At 40.0% G+C, this 14,019-nt stretch overlaps 2 protein-coding genes across 3 annotated transcripts in view; both read right to left on the bottom strand.

Moving 5' to 3' along the window:
• Positions 1–3,148: 3,148 nt before the first annotated feature.
• Positions 3,149–7,813, bottom strand: rabggtb (Rab geranylgeranyltransferase subunit beta). 2 transcript variants are annotated; one of them, XM_005924543.3, is made up of 9 exons: positions 7,675–7,813; positions 7,231–7,338; positions 6,732–6,929; positions 6,322–6,427; positions 6,164–6,216; positions 5,763–5,873; positions 5,206–5,331; positions 4,543–4,692; positions 3,149–4,351 (listed from the first exon to the last, which is right to left on the bottom strand). In XM_005924543.3, exons 1-9 carry the CDS (start codon positions 7,675–7,677, stop codon positions 4,211–4,213), a joined length of 996 nt encoding a protein of 331 aa, XP_005924605.1. In that variant the 5' UTR covers positions 7,678–7,813; the 3' UTR covers positions 3,149–4,210. The 2 variants fall into 2 exon arrangements, with proteins under 2 accessions (XP_005924605.1, XP_005924606.1); XM_005924544.3 differs by having other exon boundaries at positions 7,607–7,713.
• A 1,223-nt stretch (positions 7,814–9,036) lies between these two features.
• Positions 9,037–14,019, bottom strand: part of acadm (acyl-CoA dehydrogenase medium chain) — a gene marked incomplete in the record, with an annotated part of 7,697 nt that continues 2,714 nt past the window's right edge. The window contains 7 exon segments of the mRNA XM_042222000.1: positions 9,037–9,487; positions 9,569–9,817; positions 9,931–10,026; positions 10,815–10,955; positions 11,202–11,310; positions 11,472–11,602; positions 13,788–13,868. Of these exon segments, the coding sequence (XP_042077934.1) occupies positions 9,416–9,487; positions 9,569–9,817; positions 9,931–10,026; positions 10,815–10,955; positions 11,202–11,310; positions 11,472–11,602; positions 13,788–13,868 (879 nt within the window).

Genomic DNA, 14,019 nt, shown 5'->3' with positions numbered 1-14,019 from the left:
CAAAATGACCACTGAAAGACACAAAGCAACAACACATGAAAACAAAACTGAAAATAAATGTAAAAGGACTACAAACAGCTGTAAAATAACCCTGTCACTAACAAGAATCAAAACTTTAAAGGCGTCTTATCTAAAGTCACTTCCCAGCATGATGAAGTTCATCAGAGTATTAATGTAAAATGTGCTTCACCATCTTCACGATCCTGATGCTCTAATTACTGCCGGGAGATAATAACGTTCTCCATAGTTACTGCAATCATTTTATCATTAGACTGACATTTTATTAAAGCCTTTGTTAGAAAATTGTTTCAGTTAAAGTGTCATTTTCTTATCGCCGTTACATTGCAGGGGGAAATCTTATCTTCATTACATGGAGGAAAACAGGTAGGAGAGAATTACAGAGACGGACTGCATCCATCTTTTTACCCCGGTCCATTACTGCAGTCTGCCACCGCTGTGAAACACAATCTCTCACACAGCATCGGCAGAGTCTGTGGGCTGCCAGCTTCATTACTGCAGCATCAATCTTAATGCTGGAAGTAAAAGAGTTTTATCCTAATCAATGCAATTCATGAAAGTCTTTAACTACAATCTGTTTAAATGCTTAACATTAGATATTAAAGCTAAAATATCTCATGACAGACTGTGGATTTAGTTTATGGATTGCAAAAGGAAAGAATAAAACTCCAGTATGACACCGTCTATAACCTGACTTCAAAAACATGTAAATTTCAATAGCATAACCAAAAACTAAATGTAGAGTATACTGCATGTTATGGCTTGTGTACTGAACTGCATTAATTTAATGCCTAATACAATTTCTATCCAGTCTGTTGGTTTTATATAATTATGACGGACTTAAGAGAGACTTAAAGCAACATATATACGGTATATATAAAAAGGTAAGGCTGCCATCTAGTGGCAAAGCTAATTTAGTTCTGCAGAACGAGCTCATACATATGAAAACGACGTCTATACAATATTTAAGATTCTGGTACAAAGTAATAATTAAAACCTCTGGGCTTCCAGACTCTCTAAGCAGCCAATCACATGGCAGCAACTCAGTGCATTTGGTCAAGATGACCTGCTGAAGTTCAAGCTGACCATCAAAGTGCAAACGAAAGGTGATTTGAGTGATTTTAAATGTGTCAGAGTTTTTGCCAAACAGGAAGGTCTGAGTGTTTCAGAAACGGTTGGACTATTCTGATTTTCCCACACAATCACCTCACATTCTATCACATGTCAGAGGTCAGACTGCTTTGACTGATAGGAAAGTAACTCAAATAACCACTCGTTACAACCACAGTATGTAGAAGGGAATCTCTGAATACAGCACCGTGAACCTTGAAGCAGCTGAGGCACGGCAGCAGAAGAGTTTTGAAAGGTTTTCCTTTGGTCATGTTGCACTTTTTAGAGTGAAATAACTGCAAAAATGATTCACACAGCTTAAGTTACCGTGCTCACAAGATGAAATGTTTGCATATCACACATGCAAAGATGCTAAAGTAACAGCAGATACATGTTACAGCTTCAAAAGCAAACCAACAGCAAAAAAAAAACCCCAATATTTAAAACTAAAATATTAATTGTTGTTTAATTGTCTTTCATTTAAAAATCTCCCACATTTCAGTGCTCCAGCTCACCCAGTGTGAAAAATGCATGTTCCTCTTTTCATTTTTTAAATAGTTTTCCATTTTTAAGTAACATCACAGTGTGAGGGGCTTACTTGGGGTTATGGGTAAACATTAAACCAAAACCTTTAATCAAGAAATCAGCACATTATTCCACAATGAAAAATAATCATCACTCAGTATCACCATGATTAGCCCCATGTGAGCCAAATGAAACAGCCTGTCCATTAGTGATAATCTAGCTGTAATATAGGAGAAAAACAAAGGAGGTATTTTCTCTGCATTATTTGCCTCTTTTGATTTTTCTTATATTATATTCATATTTTTACAGCAGTAGGTCTGAATCCTCCTTACCGCTGATCATTACACCTTTTCTTCCACCATGGAGTAATCAGCTTCATCTAAAAACCTGTTAGTATTTTATTGGTAGTCGATTGAAGTTTACCTGAGCATGAGAGGCAGCAGATGGCCTTCCTCTTTTGTTAGCTGAATAAGTAAAATAAACCAAACTGTTACCCTGGTCTGCAAAATGGATTTGTTTACTCTGTGGCTGTTCAAGTTCTGTGTAACTTTGATGTAGTTTGAAGTAAATTGCCACCATGGCACCTTTCTCACTTTGTCTTCTACAGCAGGGTAACAATGGATTCTTCTAAATTGAAGCCCAAATACGTAAATAGACTCGATGTGCATGTTAGAGATGAATTGCTATGGGATTTGAAAATTCAAAGCCCAAGTTTAGTTTAAGTCTTTGTGGGGCATTATTCAAATTTATTCACCAAAACACTATGGAGACTCTAAACTTGTATCACTTATAATTAATGTAAAAGTAGACTTTAACTTACACGTTTACTATTCGGATTTGAGAAAAAGTCTCAATATAGTTGCCTTCTTTTCATTTTCATTAGAGTCAAGTTTCAACTTGTATTTTAAATAAGCTCCAGCTGCTCAGTTAATCACACGGGGTCCAACAGCGACAGAGGCGGCGCCGCGTGTTTGATTTGGCTGATTTTTACATCAGAAGCTCTTCCTGACCCCATGGGATTTGTGTTTCCTCCTGGAATCAAATTCATATTAATGACACAAAACGTATATTTTAAACAATCAAACAGAAATAAAGCAAAACAACATCATCATCAATCATATGGTCCTTTTAATGCTTGATCTGAAGATGCTTTTATGGGTTTGAGCGGCCTTTTCATCCCGACAATAAAATCTCGTTTTTGACATCATTTTTGTCTGTTGCAAGTTTGAATCATATCCAGAATGTACAATTACGGGAAGATAAAACTCCGATGACTGGCATTATTTATCTGCATCATCTTTGTTTGCTGACGAAGTCAATTTGTTTTTTATTTTAATATGTTTAGTGAGCAGAATCCATTGAAAAGTGAACTTTAAAACTTATAATAACACAGGGGTCTCTCTATGTGACTATTCATTTTGTATAGCAATGACATTTACTAAGTATTAAAAGCCCTTAAAAGGGGAAAACTAATAAGAACGAATGCTTTACCAACTCACTGATAATGTCTCTCTTTATTGACACTTTAACAAAGAACAGATAGAATTTTAATTCTGTAAGACGAGAAGAGTGCACAAAGTGAATGTGAAGCTGTCTGAAAAGCCATTTCATTTGACGGTAAGACTGGAAATATTTCATGTTGCACGCACTGTGGAGGCAAATCTAACACAGCTGCACTGAGCAACATACATTTAAATAAATAGTGTAACTAGGATCCTGGATAAGACATTAAACATACCAATGATAGTGTTTAAGATCTGGGTGGTTCCAGTCACAAAGAGAACATTTTCTCTTTCCATAAAGCCCGCCAAAATAAGAGTCTGTGTAGGGTTTATTTTAATGCATGGAGAAAGCTGTCCTATGACGCATCTCCACTTCTAAAGCCTACTGAGCAGTGTTGCTCTTCACATGCTCTTATCAAATACATAATAAGCTAAAGGCAGGAAATTGAAAACGCTCTAGCTTTATGTGTGACAACATACTAAAACAGCAAATCTAACTTTTACCTTTTCTCCCTCAGCTGAATTCATCTGACTCATCGCTTCGATTCTTCACTCTCAAGGTCAAAGCTGATAAGCTATGAATATTCCCAGTCATTCCAGTAACAAACATGATAATAAAGCACGATAGGACAGAATAGAAGGAACTTCTGGCCAAAGAAACTCATAACACTAATAGCTTCTTGGCTAGAGGACAAGCTGGAAGGTGATAACATCAGGAAGATGAAACATTTTAACTGTGAGCAAACTTTCACATTTTCCCCCTCAAACTGACATAGTGAGTAAGTTGAGAAGTTGTTGTTGCATGTTGTTGAATGTTTTTGCATGATTTCCAGCCTTCTGCAAAGATGATGACACTTCAAAGCATCTTTTTAAGCCCCTCCTTTCGTTGCAGTGACACAAGAACACCGACTCGATGAGTAGCAGGAGGATTAAAACAGAGAGGTTCAGAGGAAGTCATGTCCAAACTGTGAGACTCTGTGCACCCGAAATCCAGCCGTGCCATGAGCTTCTGTTTTGTGCGGGTGGAAAAAGTGTCTGTGTGATGCATCAGAGGGTTAGCTGAGGAGGTCAGGCTGCAGGCCAATACGCTGAAGGACGTCCTCGGGCATGCACAGCACCGGATTCACCGGTTTGATCTGTTCGTCTCCAAGCAGGGAGAGACCTGCAACCCCGAACAGGGTGTGGAAAGGATCCACCTGCAAAGGAGGATTAATAGGAATCAATAAGACTGATTATAGAGAAAATACTACAAAAGTGGGCCACAGAAGTGGACCAAAACACTTCACACTCAGTGTCTTTGAAACCACCTGCTTTACCTCACATGCAAAGACTTTTTTTCAGTCCAAAACATAAATATTCAAATTTAGATTCTTAAAATTCTTCTCACCATATCTCCTGGTCTATCGGCAAAACCTCCCGTCTCCTCGTCTTGACAGGCCAAAATAAACTTTCGCAGCTTGTCTTTGTCAATCCAGCGGATCCTGCCGATGATTTTCAGCGAAGCCAAAACCCACCACGAGTAGCACACATCTGGAAGCTGAATGATACCGAAAGTAAACCACAGCTGTTGCACGTATTTTCTGCCACATGCCGGTTCAGAATATGGAGGCAGCAGTCTGCAGAGACACTGAGAGCTCCCTCTACCCACTCCACCTCCTTCAGCTCCACTTTTCTTGGTAGGATATGTCTGAAACACCTCAACTAGGAGGCGTCAAGTCAGTCAGCCCAGTCAGTCTTAGTCAGATGCCTGACAACCTCAACTGCCTCCTTTTGATGTGGAGGAGTGGCTCTACTTTGAGGCCCAAAGAGGACAGAGAACCCAGCCACCCTTTGGAGGAAGCTGATCTCCTCCTTTCAGACACATTAATATTTTATTTAATCTTAAAAACTGTATTTATTACCAGGTAATCCAATAAATCATCAGCCTGTTCCATCTGCATTATTGCTTCTATAGCTCAAACTCTTCAACTGCGAAGGAGTCTGAACTTCAAACTATAAAACCAGATACTTTCAATAAGTAACTCAATACTTCACAGTGTTTGGCACAAACCTTCTCAGGTCGACCATTCAGGCCTCCAGACGGCAGCTGTCTCTCACACAGCCACCACCCCAGCAGGTCAGCGTTTAACTGGTGTAACTGGCCAGTGAGCGACAGGAAGCCAGTGCAGCAGTAAATCTGACAGACAGGAAGGAAAACACCGGAAATTGATTTAAATAACAACTGATCCTAAAGTGCCAAATTCACCACCATCCAGGTTGAACACGTCATCCTTACACTGCAACTGTCTTGGCCTCATTTATAAGTCAGCTTCATTCAACAAGACTGGTGTGCAGGAGCAAATCAGGCAGGAAGTGTTAACTTAACATATAATTCCTTTATTTTATTTTAGGTTGAAACTTGAAAGAGTTTTGCTGCTTTTGTTCAAAAAGATTAATTTACTGTCTGACAGCAATTCATTAAAAAATGAAATTGTTATGATTATTGAATCTATTGACAAATAATTGCAATTTTGCTCAATTCTATTTTCTATCAAATAGAAACAAAACACTTCTGAGAGTCTCCAAACTTTTCTGTGGGAGTAAATATCAGTATATCAGTGAACTCACCTGACCAGCATGAGACTCAGAACCAGGTCTGCATCCAAAGCCTCCATCAAAGTTCATACATGACAAAACAAACTCTACGGCTTTGTCAACATTGATCGTGTCCATCTTGCCCTGGGAAACAAAAAACATCTTAAAATGAAGTATAATGAGCTTAAATTAACAGTTTATTAAAACATGCTTGTTAAGACTTAAGAATGAAAGAGCTGTTGAGTCAACTGATGAACTTTGTGATATTGTGTAACTTTATTATTTATTTAGCCTCATTTTATGGACACAAAATAAAGTCCGATGCTCCCACATAACACTGCCGAGTTTCTAAAACAGGTTCAACTATAAAAAGTTTTAAGTTAAATAATAAATCATGTAAATAATAATTTACATGGAAAGACTAACATACATACCAGTAATGCGAGTGTAGCAACAGCGCAGAAGGAAAACCGTGTGTCTATTTCTCCTGCAAAGACAAAAAAAAATTAGAAAAATTGTTCTTAGCTTTATTTATTTCTTCCCTAACTTAGAAGCACATGTATTGTGGGATGTGAGAGTAAAACTCACTCACCCCACTTGTCCCCCGCAAAAGAGCCATCTTCCTGCTGCAGCCCTTTGACATATTCCACAACTTTGTCCACATCAATCGCATCTACGCTGTCATACAAGCACAAGATCTGAGGAAGAGAGTTCACAAAATACTAATAAACAAGAGAACATAAAATACACCATGTGCAGACCATTCAAGTTCCTTTACAGACCAGACACTATGGGACACAATTTGAGATGTTTATTTGAGCTAAATATAAGCAGCACTATGAAGAAAAATAAATAAACATCTAGAAGAATAAACACTAGAACTGCTAAAAAATTTTGCTAAAGAGGGGCCAATTCAGAAATATTAAAGCACGTATAAATATTTAAAAGTTCAGTGTATCATCTAGAATTAAAGCTGTAGAGAATACGAGAGTAATCTGCTACCTGGACGGCACTGAGGGTGTAGAGCAGGTGGGGGTCGTGTCCGATGCTGGCGCTGATGCCTCCACACTCGTGCTGACAAGCTTTGATGAAGTCTACGATCTCCTGCTGGTTCATTCTGGGTAGCTCCCCCATCAGGTCCATCACAGTCAGCCCCCAATAGATGCCGCTCATCCTCAAGTACTCAGACAGCGTGTACTCCTGACAAAACACCAAAGGTCAGCAGCGTTAATTCAAAAACATTGGCTGCTTTTTAGTGATTGCCCCTCTGAACTCCAAAGTCTACCACAGAAGCTCAACTGGATTGTTATCTGGAGGTTTTGAAGACCACCCATTCAGCGACCCCTTTGAGTCCCACACTTTCTCATCCCATTCAGTAACTCCTCATCTTCTTTGGGTAGGATCATTGTCGGCGGGATGACAACGACCACCCTTTTCTTGCAAGTGGCCAAGCCCTGAATAGAAACACAGATATCAAGGCTCTGATGAGGCCTGTACTCACATAGTCGTCCTTTTTGGAGCCGTAGGCAGCGATGTAGTCTGCGTGTTTCTCCAGCAGCAGCGTGCTGGGAGCGTCGGGCTTTATGATCACATCTTTCACCTGGGTCCCCTGAAATTCAACACACATCAACAACACGTCAGACAGCCTTAAAACTCAATAACCTGAAAAAAAAATCAAACTTGGCTTCTTCCTTTTCATAATCTAGCGCTGAGTTAACCCCTGTTTAGCAGATAAATGGCTGACTGTTAACATGATTCACGGCTTGTTGACAGGCTGCTACATGCTAACATCTTAGCCACTCTGCTAGCTGCTTTCACTGATTAGCTCGCTTGTGTGGGACTAAGTTTGGATAGACTAGAGGAAAGAGCACACTTACATAATATTTTATTGTAATGTTATCCTAAACTACACTCGTTATCACACTGGAAACAGGTCGCTAGTTACCATTCTGACATGATCCGGCGTTTTCCTTCTTCCTCTTCTACAACAATTCGGGCTGTTGGTTTGGAGCGCGTTATTGCCACCTATTGGTTTGGAAGGAGAACTGCAGCCTAAATCCTCATATTTGAAGTGATATTTGTTACTCGAATATATTTAAGCACAAATGTTCAGGTATCTTACTCGAGTCATTTATTTTTGCAGTGTTGGGGGGAAATTTCCCACTGCAATTATTTTTCCATAACCATCATGTGCAACTTCGAGCAAGGCACCACTGAAAACACTATGACCAGCTACATCACTGTGTGGTTTGGAAACTCCACCTGAATCACATAGTAAATGCAGCAGAAAAGATCACTGGTTGCTTCATTGCCCTCCCTCCTCGACAACTGTAACACCTGCCTAGCAGTCAGTATTGTGGTGACCTCCTCCATCAGACTGATACACAGCTTCAAAATATTGAACTCCTTCCTTCCTCAACTCACTCCCCACTCTGTCCCCCTAGAAGACTGGATTCTAACCAACCCACACATGAGCAATGTGTCTTACAACTAGCCTTTACATAAAGGACATTAGTGCTGCTGTTGTGTCTTGAAGACTATATGGCTGTTATCTACACAGATTACTTCAATTACAGAACTGAAAATGAAGCAGACTTTTTAAAGTTAAAGAAGTTGTTTTAATAAATATGAATATTTGACAGATTCCTAACAAGTGAAGCTTGCAATAAAAAGAAATAAAAAATAAAAAAAAACAACATGGTTGTGAATCCTCTGTCATTAGGTAATGAGCTTTCTCTCAGCACGTGGAGGACTCAGAAGAAATGAAATTTAGAAGAGACTCAAATTGCTTGTTTATTTAGCAAATGGGAGAAAGGAGAAGAAAGAAAAATAAATGTTTAGACTGAATGAAATAATTTATTCAGTGACAATTTTTGGACACAATTCTCTATGATGTGACAACGGTCTATCGTCAGCTCATCCACACGTGCCTTGTCTGCACAGGTAAGCCGTAAAGCTGACCCTTTACACTGGATATTCATTTGAAATCTGGAAGAGACAGCAGCTAAATGTAAAATCAAACTGTTTTCAGACAGCATGCAATTTTACACTCATCAGTATGTTTACACATTCTGGCAAGAAATTCATTTCTACATTTAAAACCTTTTGTTTTTAAAAAACAAGCAAAGATCAGTATGAGAGTCAGAACTGAGAGAAAAGGCTTAGAGTAAGGCATGAAGAAATTAATGACCATTTATCAAACTCCTGATGCAAAGAAGAGTGAATGTGATCAAACACCAAATCGCACTGTTCAAGTACTGCAGCAACAGAGTAAGGCTGAAGGTTAGAAAAAAGGACTAGGCTTGCACTAACTTTAGTCCCAACAGTTCTGGTTCATCAGTAGAAGCTTCACAGCACAACAGGCAATTGGTAGATCACACTATTAATGCTACACAATAGGCCCCCACCATCATCATTAACAGAAACTGTTCTGTGATCAGCACATAGCTGTGTCATATTCTGCGACTTGATGGATTGGTGTAACTTATGGCATCGTGAATTCTGAGGCAAAAGGAGGCTGATGAGTCTTGTTGATCTGGATCACTCTTGAAAACCGCAGTAGGATGAAGTGACATTAATGCAAAATTTTGATTGTTATCCTGAGTTCAAGTGGCCAAATAGAACAGAAACAAATACATTATGTATACCAAACATGAAAAGTAAGTTTAAATGATGATGAGCAGACTTCATTTCTTGGCTCTTCCCAGGTGTTCTCGGGCAATAATGAGCCTTTGGATCTGAGCTGTGCCCTCGTAGATCTACAAAAGAAATCAGATTAATTAAAGAAGATGAAGCTGAGATGGTGTAGTAGTGGATAGTTGCACATTATTGTCACCCACCTGGTAGATCTTTGCATCCCTCATGAGCTTCTCTACAGGGTACTCGCTATTGAAGCCGTTGCCTCCAAATATCTGAACAGCATCAGAGGCCACCTGATTGGCGATGTCCCCTGCGAAGGCCTTGGCGATGGAAGCGTAGTAGGTGTTTCTGCGGCCCTGGTCCACCTCCCAGGCAGCACGCTGGTACGCCATCCTAGCCAGCTCTACTTTCATCGCCATCTCAGCCAGGAGGAAGGACACAGCTTGGTGCTGCGAAACAAGAAAAGAAGCACGTTGATCTTTTCTTCATCTGAGTTTAAAACAAAAGCAGTCCAACTAAGGATACCCAGATTTTAAAGGACAAACAAAATGCTTGAACACACCTCAGCAATAACTTTGCCAAAGGTCTTCCTCTCCAGAGCGTAACTGGTGGCTTCGTCGAGTGCCCTCTGTGCCAGGCCGGTAGCTCCTGCTGCCACCTGCATTGGAGCAAATACATGAACAACCGTGCTCAGACAAATCTTCAGCTACAAGTTTAAACTTTTGTCCTTAAATCTGGTGATGTTGCATCGACTGTAGTCCTTGTTTAGTTTCCTGCTGATGTTTTACTACATTTCAAAGTTCCTGTTGTAACAGAGGCAGCTCATAAACTGAAACAAAGCCAGGGTTTTCTTTGGCATTTTGCCTATATAGGATAGAGACAGTGGACTGACAGGAAAGCGGGGAGAGAGGGGAAAACAGGCCGCAAAGGGCAGGAGGTCAGACTTTAACCTGGACCGCTGCTTTTCTGGCCATGTAATCACATGGTCAACCACTGAGCCAAACTGGCACCCAATTATCACCATTTAAATCATGGTTCATATTTGTTAGCACACGTTTGAAAATTTAAGAGCCCACACTAGTGCATCTTTGTACTGCTGAGTCACACTCAAACTACAAGCTCAGAGACAACTTTGATCAATATTAGACAGTGAAAATAATAAGATATTCTCCTTAGCTGTTAATTCTCCAGGAGCACAATATACATCCCTTAAACTGTAGCAAGTTAAATTAGATTCAAATGACGGGGAGGGGGAGGGGGGGGAAAATCCACTGCTTAACAACTTTAAAGACCAATAACTTCTGATTTTTGCACTCCAATTTCTAATCCTTTTATTTGCAGATATAATTTGATGCCAAAAGATGAATCATGTCTTTACTTCTTGTAAAGATGAAGCTATGCACAGTTGTTACAGATGTTAGGTTTTGTCACAGCTGGAAAACTTACTGGTGGCCTGGTCATGTCAAAGGCACCCATGGCAATTTTGAATCCAGATCCCTCTCCGATCAGGACATTCTCCTTCGGTATTCTCACATCCTCAAAGGTAATGCCCCTCGTGTCAGAACACCTCTGGCCCATGTTCATTTCCTACAGGCACAAAAACAAAATAAAATTTAAAATGGGATACATTTACAAACTGAACATTTTTCCTCCTTTTATTACATATAATTTTTAACAAACAACGCTATCATTTGCACTACTCAGTAAAGTAATTATCTGACATTACACGTCTAATGTTTAGAGAACAGAGCATCAAACTTCTGCAACATTTAAAATATGATTTGCTCACTGAAGAATGTGATTAATGTTTTAAAAGACTCTTTTTCAGCTCACCTTCCTTCCTATTTGAATTCCCGGAGTGTCTGCATCCACAATGAAGCCAGTAAAAGCCTTGCTGGCTGAACACTTGGGATCTGAGTTAGTGCGAGCAAGCAGGAAGTACCTAAAAGTATTAGAGACTAAATTACCAGACAGAAGTTGCTGTAGTAGTCAGATAGAAAAGTAGTGCAAATTTCAGCATTCAGAGTGGCCTTGAGGACGAATGCCCTTTAAAACTGATCACTACAACTTTGCAATACATCAGCAGCAACTGTGAGCACACACCAGTTAGCTTTCCCTCCGTTGGTGATCCACATCTTCTGCCCATTAACAACATACTCATCGCCCATTTTTACGGCTCGTGTTTTGATGCCAGCCACGTCAGATCCTGCCCCGGGCTCAGTGACACAGTACGCCTGCAGAAACCCACACAGGAGTTAAACTGAGAACAGCAGCACCGTCTTTCATTGCATGTTTGCTGCTGTCAGCACACAGTAGTAAAACACAGAGTTTATGGTCCTTTTTACAAGATAAATAAGGCATGACGGTATAACAAGAAGCACTCTGAACTGCCTTGTTGTTCAAAGTCTCCTACACAAACAAACTTTCCTTCATTTGTTACCATTTATTCTATAAAGGGTATTAATAAACAAACTTGAAAGTTAAAATGCTCTGTCATTGTGTTTGTTGTTGTTGGGTTGATTATTGACGTCACCTGCGCCCACCATATGTTAAGGTGGTGCTTTAAAAAGAGTCACAGCCACAGGTCGTAGAAACTGAAGCCACAGGCTGAAATGTGTTCGTTTCTGCTACCATATATTAAAGACATTTGTGATGTAACTGCCTGCCAGTGTCCTTCAAAGTTTTAGGTGGGTCATAGCGACTTAAAGATTACAAAAGTTCCTATAAAGAAGAACTTTCTGTGATAAAGCTCAAGAAGCGTCTACAGGAGGTGCTGGATTATACGCATGGAACATCAAACTGGCGATCCCAGTGGATGGAAAGGATGCACAGAGAGCACGAAAGGTAGGCAACCAGTCATCAGACGGGCTCTCCACTGAAGTAGTGATCCACTTTTTAGCAGAACGGTTTGCACCAAAAAAAGTCATCACAACAGAGTGGCAGGAGGTACAGATGGACACGCAAAGAGGACTTCAGGACATCCAGCATAAATCAACTTATCCAAACAGACAGTTAAGTAATCAGGTATTATCTTCTTTTTAAACCATCTTAAAAAAAAATAAAAATAAAAGTGTCAATATATTTACAAGCAACACTTAATTGCAATAACACCAAATTATTTCAATGAATGTAAAGACTCTGGACACCACTCCCTCTGTACAAACCATTTACCAAAAAAAGGAGAAAACAATTAGCGGATTACAATTAAGACATTAAAATCTAGGAAATTCTTTATTTGCACCAGAATCTAATGATCTAATGCCTCTGTACCAACTTTGTTGTTTAGTTGAAGAAGTTGGGTTATTTGTTTTTCCCAGAGAAACAAAATGTTCTTTTTAAAATTCTCGCTGCATGAAAGGCTCTAAAAGATCTCTCAGTTATGATTTGTCATTTGCTAATGTTGATAAAGGTCATCCAGTAGTGCTGCTAGATAAGCTCGTGAGTCCACTGAATATTACAGATTTCCACTGAGGTCTACGGAATTCCGTCCACAGAATTCCTCATTAAATTAGCAGAAACAGTTTAGTAAGAACTCTCCCTTACAGAAACAGGAAGTCTCACTGGGTAGCCTTTTCAGTCCCAATTATGGAAATTCATTCACGGAGAAGTTTGAGCCTGATCATCTGCTGCTTATCCAGGGCCAGGTCTCAGAGGCAGCAGCCCAAGCAGAAGAGCCCAGACCTCCCTCTCCCCAGCCACCTCCTCCAGCTCATTACACACCGAGGTGTGCCCAGGCCAGCCAAGAGACATAATCTCTGCCTCCTCCTGGTAGGACATGCCCAGAACGCCTTACCCAGGAGGCACCAAGAAGGAATCTCAATCAGATCCTCAAACCATATCAGCTTGCTCATTGTGCCATATGGCAACGGCACCTCTGCTCGGACTCCCTCCCAAATGACTGAACTTCTCACCCCATCACCAAGGAAGGGGCCAGCCAGTCCAGAGAAAACCACCACTTGCATCCACATCTTATTTTTTTGGTCACTACCCAGAGCTCATAGCCATAAGTGAGGTTAGTGATTTAGAGGGATAAATCAACAGCCTCCAGCTGACACTGCAGAGGCTCGCACCCAAGTGTGAAACAGCAAGAATGAGAATTAGCACCTCAAAATATGACGCCATCATTCTCCACAAGAAACACCTGAACTGAATGTTTGTAAGTACTTTAATTCTAGATGACAGTTTGGCACATTGACACTTAACTAAAATCAAGAGTAGCAACCATGACAGTTAAAGATCTAATATTTCCCTATCAAATATTACAGAGGAAAGAAATATTCCTTAAAATATATGAGGGCACTCTTATCTGTATGCATGTTCTGCAGTAGATGATTGAACTACTGCAGAACAAGCAATATCACTAGATGCTGCATTCTTCCAAATATCAAATCATGTCATCGTTTCCAATTAAATACTTACACACATGAGAGGCTCCTCAGTCAGCCGTCCCAGGTATTTCTTCTTCTGTGCATCACTGCCAGCAATAATGACAGGCATTTGCTGTGTGGGGGAAAACAGATACAGTTCATTCTAACAGAGCTACTCTTCTCCTCTGTGCTCAATATGCATGAAATAAACTTTGGGAAAACATCATTAGCCTTATTTTCTTAACATGAAATACTTTTGTACGTGTGAATCTAAACAGCTGGCT

The sequence above is a fragment of the Haplochromis burtoni genome, unplaced genomic scaffold, assembly GCF_018398535.1.
Source record: "Haplochromis burtoni strain Fernald_Lab_line unplaced genomic scaffold, NCSU_Asbu1 Contig_78, whole genome shotgun sequence".
In the NCBI taxonomy this organism is placed as follows: domain Eukaryota; kingdom Metazoa; phylum Chordata; class Actinopteri; order Cichliformes; family Cichlidae; genus Haplochromis; species Haplochromis burtoni.
The sequence above is the reverse complement of the archived record's forward strand: the minus strand, read 5'-3'. Positions and strand labels throughout refer to the sequence as shown.